We start from the raw sequence: 18,663 nt of genomic DNA, 5'->3' as shown, positions 1-18,663 counted from the left end.
CATCAGCACTGGAGAAGTCCAGCTGGTTGGTATGAAGATTTTTCAAGGCATGGCCTTTCCCTTCCTAGGGTAACATTGTGCCAGAGCTAAATTAGACACCTAGTTCACCTCATAATTTTAATGCTGCTGATTAAACTGGAAGCAGAGCTGTCTGCAAATTGCATTAGGATCCACTGAGGCTAGTGAAGACTTAAGACCTTTGGTTTATGGGAAACTGGAGAAAGGATTTCCTTTACTGGGTGGAATAGCAGTTTTAAATGTTATCATGGAGCATTGTTTCACTGGAATTTTTCCCCAGTCGCTTTTTTCAAATTAACTAATCATGCAGCTGATGTCTTTGTAATCTCAAAAACCTAAAGAGTTATGCACAATACAGTTCTTCACACCTGAAGACTTCAGAAATGAAGCCGAAATTGTTAATTGCACATAGCCAGTTTGTACAGCAATTTTAAATAGCCTACCAAAACTGAGGAAGGAATTAAACTTACTAAATCTGCTTGAGCCATTATTTGACAGTCAGGTGAACTTGCTGTTCAGTTCAAATGGTGTTCGCCCTTGACCGAAAAGCGTTGTATCGTGCTACTTGTTAAGTGGCATGTCCCTTTATGTGAAATAACAGAGGGAAGATGAACCTTTCTTTGAATGGAGATTAATGTTATCTTAAAGGAGCTAGCAACATAGTTCCATGGTGAAGGTGCTTCCAGCATTAGCTGAATGTGTGTTGCTTAAGTTGGCGTATCCAAATTGTTTGTATAACTTCTACAAATAAATCAGCAATTCTGGCATCTTGTGAAAAAACTTCTTTAGACAGTAGAAATGCTGATATTTAAGTTTTTTTGGCTGAGGGAAAGAGATCCTTTTTGGACAACTGCTTTCTGCACCAAGCTGCTGTGAGTAGCCTGCTCACAGATGAGATGTGAAATGCATAGCTACCATCACAGCTAGCAGAAGGGTGGAGACTTGGGAACATGCATGGTACATATTTGCTTCTTGGATCTGGAGGGGCAGGTTTCAGGGCTGAGAACAAAAATTGTTTTTAAAGATCATGGAAGTGCAGGGAGAAGGCAAGAGCAGTGGAAAAAAAAGTATTAGTAAAGGAAGAAGTGCTAAAACTGTTTAGAGTGTTGCGTGTCCCATGAGAGATGGATTTAGAACAGGACCAAAAATGAAAAGCCATCTCTCAGTGGCTGAGGTGCTGTAAAGAAAAGTAGAAAAGCACACAAGGAGTTACGGTTCTGAGCCTCGGGTTGCCTGTGTGACTGTTGTGACGACAGACTTTCCATAGTCTATTACTTCATTAACGCAGTTGCCAATTAATGTAGGTGGCTTTTCCCAGTGCAAAAGGATAAGGGTGGCAGGTGTAAGTTGTAGTGTCAAATAATGAGAGCTGCTTCAGGACCTCTGTGGGTGGAAATGTTATGCCTTTAAATGTAGTACAGCCATACCTTTGGTCACCTGAGGATGTGACAGACTTGCTGCTTTCATTGTTAGACTTACAAAGCGCTATGATGAGAATCTCAGCTTTGTGCATCCTGTCTGCTGACACTGCTTTAACATTCCCTGTCTATGTTAAAGAAACAAACTGCCCAGAGAAGTATTTATTACCTTATATTGAGTGGTGGATGTATACTGATCACAGAGCATTTAATTTAACATCATTCTACAGGCAGATACCAGTAGCTATATTGCAGTAGTGGTAAAATGTGTGCAAAAAACCAACCCTGCATAAATGAGAAAGTCTGGAGTAGCTAAAACTGTGTGACTGTACAGGGAACATGACAACTTAGTTTTTAAGGGGATGTCAGACTTCAGAAAGATCGAAAAGTATAATCGTTCGGAAGGACCAGTTTTGAAACTGGAGATGTACCTGAGGGATGAAGTCATATGTAGCCTCACTAAATGGCAAAAGACATCAGATAATACCATGAGGCACGACCTACTGAAGATGCTTCTTATACTGTGTAAGAGAGAAGGCCCAGTAGAATGGATTAGTGCACTAATGTCTCAAAATTTACCAAAAAGAGCTAAAGGGAGGACCAGTATAATCATAATGAAAATTTTGCAAGAAATTCCACGCTTGTGTTTCTGCAAATCTGTGCAGTGGTTGTCAAATTCAAATATTGAGGTAAAAAACCCAACCAACCAAAAACCCCACAAACAAAAAAGAACCCCTGAATCTCTTGCCACCACCAGCAGAAGCGGTAAACTTGTGCAGTAGTTCTGAAAGTGCTACTCAAGTGTAGAGTCGTTATGATATTTGAATTGAAATCCCTCTGGTTTCTTATGAATAGAAGATAGCAAAAATAACTACTGTTTTTGAAAGGAGTTTTTTCAGAATGGCTCTTTAGCCAGTTTACTTAGTGTATTTCTGGCAGGCAGGGATTAATAACATACAGGGAAAGCTAAGATAGTTTTCAAAATACAGATTTTTCAAGAAGTAAGGGTTTTTAAGGGTTTGAGGATAAGGATAAATTGTGTTCTTTTATTTCTAGAAGGCTTGTGAAAAATATGAATATGAAGGTTCTTAAACTGGCTTGTTACATGCCATGAGAGAAGCTTCTTAAACTTTGGTCACAAGAAGACAAAACAGACATCCAGCTTAGCATCATAGTGTGTGCTCATTGAGATGGGTGACCACAGCTGATGTTTGTTTTATTTCTTTTTTACATTCCAAACCATTGCTTGGTGGGGATGGTGATTTTGAGGATCATAAGGGGAACCTTTACCACAGTATCACTATTTGTATATCATCGGTTTACAGTTCAATGAGCATATAGGATATTTTATGGTACTGTTTATATATAGCAGTAAATTAGTGCCAAGTAGCAAGAAAAGCCTTAACATTTACCTAAGTTAATTTCACTGACCTAATAGAAAGGAATTGGTCATGTTCAGAGTGACTTTATGGAAGTAATTAGGCTTAATCTCATAAGTATAAATATTTCCTAGTAGTTTTAAAACTACTTTTAAAGTTCTCTTGCAGTTTTTTCAATACAAGAAGAATCAGGTAGGGATGGACTTTTGCCCTTTGCTTGAAGGCTCTCATAGCTCTGGGGAGCTTTTGGCACTTCTTTGGTATCAGGAGACATGGTCACAGTCAAAAGCATACTGCTCTGCTTATATGGATATTAGCATGAAAGAATAGTTTCTGGAAGAAAGAAAGAGGGAGTGTTCAAAGCAGGAGGAAATGGTAAATGTCTAGTTCTGGATGAAGTGCCATATGCAATTTAGCTCTAAAGGTATTGGAAGCAAGCTTAAGAAGAAGTAGCAAAAATTAGAGGCTTTGTGAAAAAATGTGAAAAAATTTCTGAAGACTAGTAAGGTTTCTCAAGTAAGAGAAAGTAAGATTTCTCATGACCTGTAGGAATAACTGATGAAGTCAGCTGCTGTTCTGCTCTGAGTCATAATTATTGTCAGACCTGACCAGCTGGATGCATTGCTTACAGGCATGTACTAAGCTTTAAATGCGACAAGTAACTGAAATCCAGGAATACAATTCCATCTCTGTTGGATGAAATTTGGTACCATCTCACTTTACCTTATCTTGAAACTTAGTTGTGTATAGTGATGTCGTATGCCTCATTTAACATGCACCTGTCAGATTTTGTGACCAGAACACATCTTGCAGTTTTGGGAATGCCAGTAAACTCTGCTATAATCTCATGATGCATAATTTTAGTAAGTAGTTTGCTATGCTAGCATCCTACCATCCTTTTTTTTTTTTTTTTTTGAAAAAGTTCAGCTTTTTGTCTTGTCATTTTTGCCAAAATGGTTTTGATAAATATTGATGAGAAAAGTGTGGTAAGTTGTTCCCGAATTTATTAATGTGAATATTTGTCAATAGATAATTTACTGCACACTTTAAAAAAAAAATCCACTTTTAGGCTTATATATTAAACAGCATAATTATCCTAAAGAAACATTTTTGTCCCAAACTGTGCAGGATTAAGTGACTTTAAATACTCAGTCATCTTATTTAGGACTCAGTGGATCTGAAGTAAAGGAAAATATCGATGGGCATTGGGAAAACACTTTTTTTTTCTTTCACTTTAAACACCAGCAGGTTTGTCTTCAACCATCAGCTACTTTAGTCTGAATTTTGGCAAGTCTACTCACGTCAAGTTAGCTGAAGTAGCTGACACACATAGTAAATGCATTTTAGGTACTTGAACACGTTTAAAATTATGCTGGATGGGACAGGGTCCTATCTAGAGGTTAAAACTTTTTTTCTCCTGGGATTATAGTCTTAACTTGGAATAACCTGTTATTGCAAGCAGTCCTGTCAAATTTAACCTTAGTTTAGTTTGATGTCATCACAGAGCAAAAAATAGATGAGCCTAGTAGAAGGAAGTTCCAGGGCCTATGGGTGGAGAAAGAAGAAGCTGCCTGAGTGTTGATGAGAGCTGTGGACTGCGGAGACCCTTTGAGACATGGCTCTGTTAATGGATGTCTGGAATAAGTAATTCCAGTTTCCAGAAAAGTGTTTTAAGTAGTTAAAAACTTAGCTCTTTTGCATGGTTTTGTGTCTTGAAATGTTTAGCTTCCTATGGACAACTCAACATTGTAATATAAAATAGGAGATGATGAAAGCCTAGTATTTCAAATACATGGGAGACTCGATGCTTTCTCTAATGATCACATTGGTTTTATGCTCTTGGGTTTTCCAGTATCTCTCAAAGTCTGATGTTCCTTGAAAGCGTTCATAGGTTTTTCTGAAGCCCTTCTTGTTGGATCAGTTTGTCTGTTGTTGGATCAGTAATATCTGTTTAGTTATCTCAGAAAGCTAATTATTAGTTTAAACTTTTGATAAAATAGTTTTCCTACTCAGAGTATTCTATACAGCACATTCTGATCTTGTTTCTTAATCCAGCTGCCATTCAGCTGAAGTTGAGTTGTGTTGTGAGTGTGGAAAGGCCATGGCTTGGACAAGACAGGGTAGTACGGACCTGTGCAGCTGGTTGACAGCATAACACAATGTCTGCTTGCTTGCTGGGCTCCTTGCAGAGGCTGTGGAGCAAGCTGCTGCATAAGAGGAGGTCATTTTCTTCATGCCATAATAACTCACCTTCAATACTTAAATGATTTTTTTTTTTTTCTTACTGGTACCAAAGTAGGAGGGAAATTATGCAGAAACCTGTGTGGGAACACTACTAATTTGTATTACTACCAAACTGACTTCAGACTACTGAAGTCCTAATTTGTTAGCCATCATTTCAATAAGAAAAAAATTTGGGGTCTTAAAGCCAGGAAACCACTGCTGGATGAAACTGCTACTACAAGTCTCAATCACAGTAGGCAGCAGCAATCCATAAGTGCCATAAATCACAGAGTATTTTCAGTTGCAGGGGACCTTTGAGGGTCATCTGGTCCAACCTCCCTACAATGAGCAGGAACAATACCAGTGTTTAAATCCACTGGAGAATCTAAGCCAGTTTTTATTTCAGATAGATAAGTGCATCTGCTTCCCAAGAGATTAAGCTTCAGAATGAAGTCAGATTTCTCTTTGAAAACTAAAGAAATGACCTTTGGTGAATTTCCCGTTTATAACACATAAGCTGTAATAAGGGAAACTTGTCATTACAACACACTGGACACATTTGAGGCTGAAGATGATATGTTAAACTTTGTTTGTGCCCTCTCCCCTCTTAGCTCTTCAATCTACTTTTACTCGTCTCTTCATAAGCTGAGCTGTCTGAGATGCTTGCACTAAAACAACAGCCTGCCACTGAAATGATTTAACTCCTAGTTGTTCAGTTAGGCACATTTTAACTTATGGGATAGTGACCTGTAAATGCATACTGTTTTGTATTAACATTTTGTTTCGTTAGCATTCATTCATATTTCTTGTGAAACAGGCGGTGAGTTTCTGTAGCCTGTCAAGTCAGTGTGAGGGTGTGTCTTTTACACTAAGACCCTCTAGAGCAGAAGTCATCAGTCATTTTCAGTGTGATTCCCAGGTTACTTTCTATGTTACAATTACTTTCCATTATAATAATATTCTATTTTAATAGTATTCCGGACAACTTCTTCCCCTTGTCTTTCCTCCCTCACCCACAATGTTATGTGATGGCTTGAAGCTGTGGAGCATACCTACACTAAAGTCTGCCAAGGCATAGTATATATTTTTGGTATCTTAAAAGCTGTATTTTGAAACAGGTTAAAAGGCATGACAACTGAAACATATGGGACAGTTTTTATCACAGCAACCTTTTGGTATGCAGATCTGTCTGGTACTCATTGAACTAATTAGATTAAACAAAGGCTTTCCTGAGATAATCACTTTGCAAGCCCTTTCCTATATTACAGTGCCCAGCTTTTTTAGTGTGTTGTTGAGTGTCAAATGCTAGTACCAGCTAATGCTTAATATCTGAATGCATAGTGTTTGAGCAGATGTATAAATTAAATTGAATTGCACAAGATCTATAGTTGCCCAAGCTTTGACTTTTGAGGTATGAGTTTGCCTTGTTTTAATATTGATTAAGAAAATTGCATTTCCTGTAGGTTGAGGAAGTATTACATGTAAATTTAACTATAGGAAAGGCTTAGGTAGGGGTCCAAGGTATGCTAGGTCCTGTGCATCTGGGTAATAGTAATTGTGCCACTCTTTAACTCTACTGTTTACACTTGTCAGTGCATGGCCTCTGCAAACTATCTCTTCAAGGCAGCCTTAATTTTAATGACTGTAAAACACATATTATAGCTTTCTTTCAAATAGACGGAATGACTAAATACTAAATCACTAATTATTAAATACTTTTACCTGTGAAGGACTATTTCTGGACTCCTTTTGGAAGCCTAATTAATGTTCAAGACTGTCTTGATGGTAGCTGTTTTTTGGGGCAGGAGGTTAATGTGAGTCTATGTTTAAAGTGTCATTACAGGAATGCTTTAAGAAACATGTTGCAGCTTCTAGCTTGATCAACGTAGTGGAACTAAATAGGCTTGTAATCTATAGTCTCTTCATGCTTTGGTAAGCATCTCTACATGTAGACTTCTGTTTAGAGCTTGTCCTTTCTCCAGTCCAACTATAAGGTAGTCAAACTTCTAATATTGACAAAATTATCTAACCTTTGTTTCATGGGTTATGGTTTTGAATTATCATCTTTGTCTAGTAACAAAGCACGCTCCCTTAGCAATAAATGTTAATTTCATTTGGATAAGAAAGTTAAGCTGCAGTATTCCTCATGAGCAATTGCAATGACATGATATGTCGTGAAGTTATTACAGCCATAGAGCAGCAGGGTCTTTTCGGAGAGATTTGCATAAGTAGCCGAATCCTGCCTATGGGAGTAGGTGCTGCTACTCAAAGGTGCCTCTGCAGCTTAAGTTTTTTAGTCACTTGAGTGCGAGAGACAATAGCTTTAAAGTTGTTCCTTGTCTCAGTGATATATAGACAAAGGATTATCCAAAAGTTGGTGTTTCCAATGAAAGACTCCTCTAAATCATCCTGTGTGCAGCTTGTTAAAGCTGGACACTAACACATAATTTCAACTGAATTAAACTTTAAATAGACTGGAACTTCAGCTAAATGACTTTTAGCTTGATAATTGTTCTTTGAATTTAAAATTTGAGATATTAGCAGATTGGAATTTAAGAGGTGAATTGCTTTGAACTATAGTGCTCCAGAGCTCATGCTACTCAAATAATGTATTTCAAATGCCTGATGCAAGAATTGAGAACTGGAACAGTGGTCAAAACAAAGTATTTCATTAGTTGATAAAGTAAATGCTATTAGATGATCTGTGTAGCTTAAAAACCACTTTCTTTTATTATGCTTGAATTTCACTGTGATGGTTTCATTATGCATCGCCACTAATGTTACAAAAGTGGACTGTTGAAAGTTGCTTCACAAGAAGTGATTGGATGTTGCAAGATTTTACATCAAACTGCATTAAGAATATTTCTTAAATAAAGTTTCTTTGCTGTTTCCTACAGAAAAATGCATGTTAAACTAAGTCCATTCTGTACCTGTGTGACAAGAAGCTATTGTGCTGTCTGTTGAAATGCTTGGTGAAAACGGGCTACCAAAGCAGATTTCTTCTGGAATTATTTCATGTAACAATTGATAATGTTTAAACAACTTTTATGATTTGGAGCAAAACTGCTCTTACTCAGTATTAAGAATTTGAAGAGTATTCATGCTGTTCTTTTCAATTTTCCACAACTCTTTCCTAACATGGATTTGCCAAACATCTGTAACACTGCTAGCACTGATCTGCAGAACTGCACTTTTTTGTGGTGTTGATGTAAGCTTACTGAATTTGTTTGTGAACCTGAAGGGTTCATTGGTATGTTAGGGTGCTATTGAGGTGCTTTGGAACATCTGAGAAGCCCTTTCAGTATAAACTTAGTAATAGCTAATCACTGTACTGTTACTAGTAAAAATGGATTTGGATGCATAGAGAGGCTAGAAATTGGAGTGCAAAGCAAACTGAGTTATGATTAGGCAGTGTTACTGCTCTCAAGTTTACTTGCATATGAAAGCAAGTCTTGTCCACTCGATATACATACAGAGAAGAGAGTGAGAGAATGTCTCAGAACTTTTTGATGACATGTGAGCAGTGACAAGAGCTGTAGCTTTTCCTATCCTCATCTCTTGGATTTGGGTGTATTTGGGCATCCAGTGCAGGGCTCCTGCTAGAGGCTTGAACAGAGCTTTTCTTAATTAAAGTTGAATCAAATGTGATGTAATTGGTTGTGGGGCATTCTGCTTGGTCTATTTTTGCCTAATTAGCAGCTGCAGCATCTTCTCCATAGCTATACAAACTCATTTGCCTGATCTGCTTCTTGTTGTACTGTCATAGCTTGTGATCAGATGCCAGCTGATAAATCCTCCTAGGCTACCAGCTGGCCAACAGCATCCAGCTTTTGGGCATTAGATAACAATGTGGTACGTCTTTAAAGAAAAATCTTTCATACATGATTTGCATGAATTTCTTCACTTGCAGGATACTCTAACAGGACACATTAGAGGCAGCTACGTATTAATCAAAACTACATCCTAGCATGCAGGTTAACACCATCATCATGGACTCTTCAGCTGTTGTAATATTTTTTTGCAATTTACAGAGAAAACAATTAAGATTTAAAATTAATTTTTAAATTAGTTACTTTGTTATAGGATGTTGAAGTTTTTTGCATATTGATATGGGTTGCTTTATCCCTTTTGTCGCTCTTCAGAAAATAGCCATAGACAGTGCTTTTCTCAGAGTCTCCTGTGATGGGAAGAGAAGAGCAGTTTTAGTTCTGCTGGAGACGAGACTGTCACTTGTGGTCAGAGGACATCAGTTCAGGGTCTTCCAGCATCGGTGGTTGTCCTCAGTGAAAATGAAATACTGTGATATGGTGCTTTAAATGGTGGATTTACTGTAGCTGAAACTGATTGTTTCCAGAGTAGAGATCTGAGTTGTTCCTGGAACCAAGGCCTTAAATTTCAGGTAATTAGGTGCTTATACCTGGACTTAACATAGACACAGTGGTTCAGCTGAACAGTCCCCTAACTCAGCAGGGCAATAGCTAGGAATTTTTTGTTTGACTCTTTGCTTTTATAAAGCAATGCAGTCAGTGGTAACTATTTCCCTTTGCTAGGTATATGACACCTGAGGGTCTTGTTGACCTGGAAGTGTCTGAGTTATTGTTCATCTGAGCCTGTTCCCTCATAATGTTTTGCAGGGCAATATATTGTTACATGTGCTCATCATGCACCATTATGTCGATAAAGCTGACTTACACAATCAGATGTCTGTCTTTGGCACACAGCAGATCTTTATATAGGCATGAAGGGTTTGTGTGTGCACTGTACCACTGTACTATTGTGTAGATACATGTGTACGCGTGCAACGTGCGTCAGCCGAGCAGGAATTATATATAGAATGCCTGTGCAAGTTTAGAGTCCTGTGGGTAGATGTTAATTTCTCAGCTACAGTGCATTGATAATCAGACAGAAGAGCTGCTCTCAGTCTCCTTATCCCTTCTTTAGGAAGGTGGCAGGTATTATGCAATTTCTCGCTCTGTTCAAAGAACTATGGGAGGCTTGAGTTGGGATGAAATGGGCTGGAGCAAGGCTAAAACTGTCTGGATGTGAAAATGTATTAAGACTTAGATCTGCCTGAAGATATAATCCTACTTATAATACAAGAGTACTGCATGGGCTAGCTTAGTGTTGAAATGGTTTTCTTGAGGTTTGCACGAATGAATTAATGGGAACACACAAAAGCTTGCTCTTCCCAAACTATGGGGTGAAAGCCTCATTGAAAACTGGGGATTTTTAACTTGAGTATGTTCTTACCCTCTGTGATATCAGTTGTGGATGCTACAAACTCTATTTCCCTGAAAACAGATTTAATTTTAGGTGATTTTAAAGGCTTCCTCTTGATGATGGACTGTATGGACATACCAAGGAAAATACAAGTCTTAAAGACAACAGTTGTTCTAAGTTAATGGTTTAAGGAAATAAAATAATGCAAAGTTGTTTTGGTATGGGAAATGTCCATTTTATACCTTGTCACTCTTGTCAGCTGAATGCAAACTAAAAATATTATAGGAAATAAAGAAATTTGTTCTGTATCTTCAGTACAATGAGTAGGGTTGTCTTAGGTATTTCAGTATAGCTGTTAGTAACTGAATATGTGTTTATTCTTTCCCTAGATTGTACATGCCTTTTGGTTTTGGGGAACAGAACGCACCATGGGACAACCTCAAAGATCTCTCCAGACGGGGTCTCTTACTTGGGTGATGTGTCTGCTCTCCTGACTGTCTTAATACCCAAAGGATTTATTTTCCTTTTGGAAATATTTTAAGTTGAAATCTTGTTCCTTACTGGAAATCGTCTGCACTAAAGACTGCATGCATCATGGGTGACATGGCAAACAACTCGGTTGCATATAGTGGTGTAAAAAATGCTGTAAAAGAAGCTAATCATGGAGATTTTGGAGTTACTCTTACAGAGCTCCGTTCTCTTATGGAACTTCGAGCTGCAGATGCACTGCATAAAATACAGGAATGCTATGGAGATGTACATGGCATCTGCACAAAGTTGAAAACTTCACCAAATGAAGGTAAGCCAATTTTAACACTATTATTGAGGAAACTCCATTTAGGAAAAACCTTAGTCAGCAAACTACTTGTTTTAATATAACCAAGTTTATAGAAGTATTTTAGTTACCATAAGAAAATGTTGCTTCTTATTCCTCTAAGGCAGAGGTATTCCACAGTAATAAGTAAGTGAGAGTTTTTTTCGATTGGTCTAAATGCATGTGAGATGCTGTATTAGTGGTGAAGTTGCACTTTGGAACAAAGTTCGTTGGTGTAGGCATCCACATATGAAGTAGCAATGCAACATAGCAATGTTCAACTTACTGTGAAAGCATAAATTTTGTGAATAGCTCATATGACCTATAGTTCACAATTCAGATCATGCTGTTGTAGAGGCCAAGGTTTTAATAGTCTAATGCAGGACTTATTAATGCTTTGGTGTTGCCACCTAGTTCTTGCATTCCCTATTGCAACAATTTTTAAAACTGGTGGCATCTGTTTTCTATTTGTGCTACACTGAGTTCTTAATAGCAGGATCTAGTTTTTAAATCTATAGTATTTCTGTAAATTTCATTTGAGCTGTCCGAAATAACTATCAATACAGCTTTAAGCATTAACATGTACTATCACTCTTAGTTGAAGGTTTGCAAAGTGATTACACAATCTTATTCTCTAGAAATAAGCATCTTTAAAGTCTTTGCCATGTTTGACTGAAGTAGCCTTCTGTTGTGTGGCTACCTGATGCTTTTGCTCTCTAGAGTTACTACTCCAAGACAGACTGTACAAATGTGAATAAATAAATAAATTTATCAAGTCTCCTTCCTGAGAACCTTCCAGAAGTTTTCCTTAAGGACCTGACCATCTCTTACTACTTTCTTCCAAGCTCTAAGTGTCAACTTGTGAAAAATGCAAGTCACACTTCATAAAATATTTAAACTATAATATCTGCAGTAAACTGTAGATAGATAAAAGTACTTAAAAGTAACTGAAACTTATTGTGAAGTCCTGCTGTTGGGAGTGATTGAGAATTACCAAAATCACGATGTCAGCAGATTGTGGTGTCTCTGCATTTAAGCACTCACACAGCTTTTAACCAATGTGTTGTCATGTTGGTGGCAGTAAATACCTGCTGTCTTAATCCTGGAGAGCCATTGCTTTCTGTTCTTCACAAATGCTATGGAAAGATTTGTCTCCTTGGACCAAGAACAGCCTACTAATGCCGTAAGGTACCTCTGGGTACATTTGCATTTAGCATGTTTTGTCTTGATCTGCTTCTGAAACCAGATTTCCAGACTCCTGAAATTATATCAGTACATGAACTGGGTTTCTCTTACCGAACTGAAAGTAGCCAGCTGACATGGCTGACCTACCAGTGAATGGGAGTAGACCAATTTCAGGATGAGGAAGTTTGTAAAATATAAGGAGTGCAAAATTCTGTTCCTTGGCATCAATGGAGTTGTGAAGTATGTGTGTGAGGCACTGCAGTGTACAAGCAGTGTAACACGTTAGATAGGACCAGTAGTCTCCTGTTACCCTGTCGACCTGCTGCATAATACTGAAAGGCAGTTTCTTTTCTCAGTGGAAGGGGATATAGTTTTCTATAACCAGGAGTTTAACTGAGAGTTGAATCCTGTTTTACAGTGATCTGCAACGTTTAAGGCTCATTATTACTAGGCGGGCATACAATTTTAGGTAGTCATGATGCACTAAGCACCAAATACCTTGTAAACTGCAGGTTTCACTTTGTCTCTTAATGTAACAAACAAGTTGACACATGGGAATGATGAGTGTCAGTGTACTAAAACTAGAAAGGGTTAGATGACCTTTCCGGCAGATTGATTGGGCAGTACCAAGGACTGCGTGATCAAGGCCTTTCCCTTTCAAAAGGATTTGACATTTAGATGTACGCTGCAATCAGTTAAATACAACAACTGACTTGATAAAAGGGCACCATCTTTTTAAGTGTGAGAGAAGTTCATAAACACACCGAGGCCTCAGCAGTTGAATATGTTAATTAGCTCCGAAAAGGTTAAGTGAGATGAGTTAGAGCAGTGTCCTCTACAGAGGTGTCATTTTGACTCTGAATCACTGCATGAATCTTTAGAGAACCAGCCTCTCTGTCAGGTAAGCTGCTATAAATTTCTCAGGGAGAGATCTTGTAAAGGTAGAACTAGGTCTCCACTTTGTCAAATTCAAGTTGTAAGTATGGAAAGGGAGACATTTCTAATGGAAAAAAATCTAGGCAAGATCTGTGCAGAAAACTGCTACGTGTTATATTAGTGTTACACTAGAACTGTGTTACACTAGTTCTAACTCTTTGTAATCTTCAAGGCCCTGTGACACTTCTTCCTAATTAGATGCTTTCCTTATGATATGAAACACTGACCACTACACAATTACTAGTGGCTTCATAGGAAAAATACAGGTAGTTCTGACATGCTACATAGTGGATGAGTTCATCTTGTTTTATTTCTTGCTGTGAAGTTGTTGACAATGTAAGGCAATATCTGTTTTCAGACAAAATTTGGGTCAGACCAGTCTGATTTGAAATGAGAAATGGGAACAGTCCTTTACCAGTATTGCTTAAAAAAAGGACACTGAGCAGACGTTACTGCTTACATGTATACTAATGTGCAAAATGAACGTTTGACATACCTTTAATGGCAAAAGTCCGTCTTATATTCTGGACAGATAAACCACCATCAGTATTTCCACAGGTCTACATAGTTTTGATTGTCTAGTAACTTCTAGATTTCTAATAAAAACTGCATATGAATATTGTATATTAACTAGTCCCTTGCCTAATATTTTTCACACTTGACCCCAAATAGCATAAATTACCGTAGTTAAGACACATAATGAACAATATAATGGCAGTAGTTTTGACCTCAGGACTATAGAGTGTTAATTGTGAAATTGCCAGCTGTGTGTTAAATGCAGCAAGTTCATTAATGGTGCATGGTGTACTATGGTGTATACTAAAATTACAAATGTTTTTTGTCTTTGCTAGACTTACTTACTAATATTTGCTAAGTGGTTCTGATAGTAGCCTAGACGTTATATGGCCTTGTTGAGAAATGCTTTTCATTCTTCATAGACCAGTGCTGTATTTCCAATGTTCTACACCGTGGCACCCTGCAAAGAGAGGAGGAAAGTGATGCTGCTGATACTGTAAATAATCTTCCAAACTTTGCCATGTTAAAAGGAATAGACAAGTGATATCTTTTGCAAAATCACAATATGGCCCAGCCTTTTGGAATGGCCAAGCTGTCCTGAGTTTCTGTAACATATAGCTTGATTTTAAAAATAATCTTGTGGTGCTCTTTGAGCTGAAAGTATGCACCTTAAAGCTTGAATTGCAAGAAGTGTAGTGTTATGGCTGATGAGGACAATTGCTCCTTTGTATTAAACCTTCAAAGGCATGAATGCAAGGTGAATCGAAGAGTGTTAGAATAAATCTATTATACACACAAAGAGTATGATTAATTCATTTCACGTTGAAAAGATCTGCCCATAATATTTTGCTTTTCAGTTAAGTGATTACATAGCAGTTGTTACCTTTTAAAAGTGAGTTTTGCAATTCAGTAGTCTTATCAAGGTGTCTTCACAGAATCACAGAATATACCAAGTTAGAAGGGACCCACAAGGATCTTTGAATCCCACTCCTTGAAATATCTTGTGACATCTTGAAATGTCATGTGATGATTCTAGTAAATGTCCATTACAGGTGTTAAGTACGCCACTTATTGTGAGAGCAAGTTGCAGTGGCTACTGTTCTTATTGATTATCTAGCACATTTGCAATGCCTTTATCAATAAGCAGTTGGATTAACTATTAAAAAAAATGTTTCTAAGAGAATAGTTGTCTTTAAGCAGGTACTGATAATCTTGGGGGCAATATGGTTGAAGTATTGAGATCTTTGGTCTGAAAAGCATGGCTGGATGTTTGACCATTTTGCTTTGAAAAATATGCCAGTGGCTTCATTCTGAATGATGGGCGAGACAACTGTTACAGGAGTAAACAGGAGAGGTACTTACAGAAGACCTTGAGTGCATGACCTTGCACTGAATATTCTTGGTATTCCTTTATCTTTAAGGTCTTGGCATGCAGTACCCTTTAGTGAAAGACCCTTACTCTTGCTAGCTAGTGTCTCTTAAGGTTGGTACAAGAATTGGGATAGAAGAGAACTCAAAGAAGTATGCTATATAAGAAAGAGAATAGGTACAGAACTAAGGTGACAGACCCTGCACAGTGCTAAGTATAGGCTCTGTGTGAGAGAAGATAGAAAGTGAAGCTTCAGAAGAGCAAAAAACTACTGTCCAGGTGGAAGTAGCATCATAAAGTGGTTGCCTCTTTCCACATGATGCCTGGAGAGCTTCAAAAACTGTTAGTGTATTATTTATTATATAAAATACTATTAATATAATAGTATATTATTATAATATGTGATTATAAATGTTACATTAATTTTAGGATCCTAGGATGCTGTCTCTTAATACAGAATCCCTGTAGTGGGAAGCAGTACGACCTTCACAGGCTGTGGTCTTGCTAAAGCTTTATGGTGCTACTCAGTCTCAATAGTTGTAACTACTAATGATCTTGTCTTGCAAACTTTGTTACTTTGAACAAAGGTATGAGTGTTACTATTACTCTGTTACTATGTCATATTAAGTGACATACTAAGCAGGTACACCATCAACTTTGTTTTGGCAAGGTGAGAATTATAAAATATAGCTGGTTTTCTAAAGTGACTGACTTAAAGATAATACGTACATAATTGTATTTGAGATATGGCTTTTTGGTATTGTTACTGAAATATGGAGTGGGACTTGATTCCATGAATGGGAAACATCAGTCACTTCTAGTGGGAGGGAGAAATGCATACAAGTGTCAACTAACTTTGTCTTATTGTTAAATAGGTTTAAGTGGAAATCCGGCAGATATAGAAAGGAGAGAAGCAGTTTTTGGGAAGAACTTTATACCTCCTAAAAAGCCAAAAACATTTCTTCAGTTAGTATGGGAAGCACTACAGGATGTTACATTAATTATATTAGAAATTGCAGCCGTAGTATCCTTGGGCCTTTCTTTTTACCAGCCTCCAGGAGGAAATGAATCATGTAAGTAAACTTTTTTTAAAAAGTAGGTATCTACTTTATTATACTACTGACTTTCCTGGTCTAGTGTGCCTGTGCTGTAAATCTGATGGGAGACAGTAGGTCAGTGGAAAAGCAGCTTACTGTTCCTTATTTGAGAGCATACTACTAAAACTCTAGCTTGCCTTAAAAGGGCTACATGAGATTTCCCTGGTCATGATCTGGTATCATTCTGACCAGAATAATGCCAGAGGTAAATTGCAAGCAGCAGGAGCAAGGACTTTTCTTAAATCCAGCAATGTTTCTGTGCAAGTGGGTTTTTTTTTAGCTTTGCCTCAAATATTTAAGGAATTTATAATTTGCAGTCATGGGCTTTCTCTGAGGAGTCAGCAAGTCTTAAATTTTCCTTGATTTGCAACATGACACTGGTAACTTTCTAATTTAAGAAATGAAGATATATTTATGCTTCTAAACAGAAAATAAAGGGATCAGGCCTTCATTGAACTGAATTTTTGCAATGATATCTGACTTGTTAAGACAAAGTGGGATATGTTAAGAAAGCAGAAGGTGATTAACTAGTCTGGCATTCTTATGCCATCACTTAACAAGATAATAAGGACAGGTAACTTTCTATATTGACTTCTCTTGTGTTCAGATAAGTAGGGTGGTTTAAATTCCTCAAGTTGCTCTAGCTTTCAGGTTCTTTAGCTTCTTTATGTGTTACCCTTATGGAAAATAAAGGTAAAATCGTGAAGAAGGCTAGCACAGAAAATGTTTAGCAACTATTAGTAGTTTCTTTGTTTTAGCAATTCTTTTTATTACTGAAATAACTATCTATTTGGACTTTGTTAAATCTAAAACCTCTTTTTTGCAGTATGTGGATCAGTAAATGTTGGTGAAGAGGAGGAGGAATCTGAAGCAGGTTGGATTGAAGGAGCAGCAATCCTCCTATCTGTAGTTTGTGTGGTATTAGTGACAGCTTTCAATGACTGGAGCAAAGAGAAACAATTTCGGGGATTGCAGAGCCGTATTGAACAAGAACAGAAATTCACAGTCATCAGAGGTGGTCAAGTCATCCAAATACCAGTAGCTGACATAATTGTTGGAGATATTGCACAAGTGAAATATGGTAAACATATTTTTAAAGTTGAACTTTCTTTTAGTTTTAAAAAAGGAACAGCAGTCAACATACCCAGTGATCTCTTGTAGGTGACCTTTTGCCAGCTGATGGTGTACTCATTCAAGGAAATGACCTCAAAATTGATGAAAGCTCACTGACTGGAGAATCTGATCATGTTAAGAAATCTCTGGACAGAGATCCTATGCTGCTATCAGGTGTGTAGCATATGACAATGCTTGAAGAAAGTGACTTTTTTCTAGGGTAAACTGGTTTTTTAAAATGTTGAGGTTAAAATCTAGCAAACTGTACCTTGTTGACTCCTGAAAGTATCTCAACCCAGTGTTACTGCTACAAAACTGTCAGAGGGAACAGACCCTTAAAACTGACAAACATTTTGTGTAGCTGCTAATGATTTTCCTTTTCAGATAGCTTTGGTGATTAAAGCTTTAGAGGAGCACAGTGGTGTATATACACATTTTCATTTTGTTAACGTGAAGTTTGAATACTTATTTCCTTAAAGTACTTATATGGTCTGCCATATAACTGCTGAAGTCATGGTGGAAAACCTGATTTAATCTTTCAGGTACACATGTGATGGAAGGCTCTGGAAGAATGGTGGTTACTGCTGTAGGTGTTAACTCTCAGACTGGAATCATCTTCACCTTACTTGGGGCTGGAGGAGATGAAGAGGAGAAGGAGAAGGAAAAAGAGAAGAAGGACAAGAAAAGTAGGCATAATAATCTCAAATTCCTAGGGAAGGAGGGGTGAACTCTTGAATGCTACTAGATAAAAACTTTTTTTTTAGTTATCTGGAGCCAGAAATCATTTTTTAAAATTCATACTTTCTGTAGGTTTCACAGGAAAAAAGACCAACTCGAGTCCAGTGACCTAAGAGTGCATCACTGCTTCGAACTCTTGTCACATGGATTTTTAATTAAACTTCAAATCTCATTGATCAAATAGAGTTTGGAAAGTTTACAACACCTAACCAGCCATGCTATTTATAAATAGTTAAACTGTCATCTTCTATAACTTCAAAGTACATTCATGTTTAATAGCAAATATTTGTTTATGGCAAACAGGTTATTATATAATTCAACCTAGTAAGGATCTAGTTCTGCATTTGACAGATAGAAAATGCCCCTTTTAGGGCATTCCTCTGGGACATTTGAAGGAAAAAACGTATCTTTTATACTGCTGTGGATAGTTTAAGCGTATATGAGACTGATTTTAATAAAAGATGAGCAGATGGCTTCTCCTGCTGCTCCTTTTCTTCCAGAGGTGAAATTTTGAATGCTCAGAGGCAAATCCCTGGTGGCACTTTTCTTTAATCCTTATTTTTGGAGGGATGAGGGGCTTGTAACTGAGTGTGTTTTGGAGCCCTTCCGTGAAGAGTGGAGTGGGCTGTCTTCCTTA

At 37.5% G+C, this 18,663-nt stretch overlaps 1 protein-coding gene across 11 annotated transcripts in view; it reads left to right on the top strand.

Annotated features, from left to right (window-relative positions):
* Positions 1-18,663, top strand: part of ATP2B1 (ATPase plasma membrane Ca2+ transporting 1) — a 62,409-nt gene that overhangs the window by 15,842 nt on the left and 27,904 nt on the right. For all 11 annotated transcript variants that reach the window (XM_032687139.1, XM_032687136.1, XM_032687141.1 and 8 more), the window contains 5 exons: positions 10,648-11,057; positions 15,954-16,151; positions 17,002-17,256; positions 17,337-17,462; positions 17,831-17,974. In XM_032687139.1, the coding sequence (XP_032543030.1) occupies positions 10,853-11,057; positions 15,954-16,151; positions 17,002-17,256; positions 17,337-17,462; positions 17,831-17,974 (928 nt within the window). In that variant the 5' untranslated portion in view covers positions 10,648-10,852. Of the gene's footprint in view, positions 1-10,647; positions 11,058-15,953; positions 16,152-17,001; positions 17,257-17,336; positions 17,463-17,830; positions 17,975-18,663 lie in introns of those variants that run through there.

This window comes from Chiroxiphia lanceolata, chromosome 5 (assembly GCF_009829145.1).
Source record: "Chiroxiphia lanceolata isolate bChiLan1 chromosome 5, bChiLan1.pri, whole genome shotgun sequence".
Classification (NCBI taxonomy): Eukaryota; Metazoa; Chordata; class Aves; order Passeriformes; family Pipridae; genus Chiroxiphia; species Chiroxiphia lanceolata.
The sequence above is the reverse complement of the archived record's forward strand: the minus strand, read 5'-3'. Positions and strand labels throughout refer to the sequence as shown.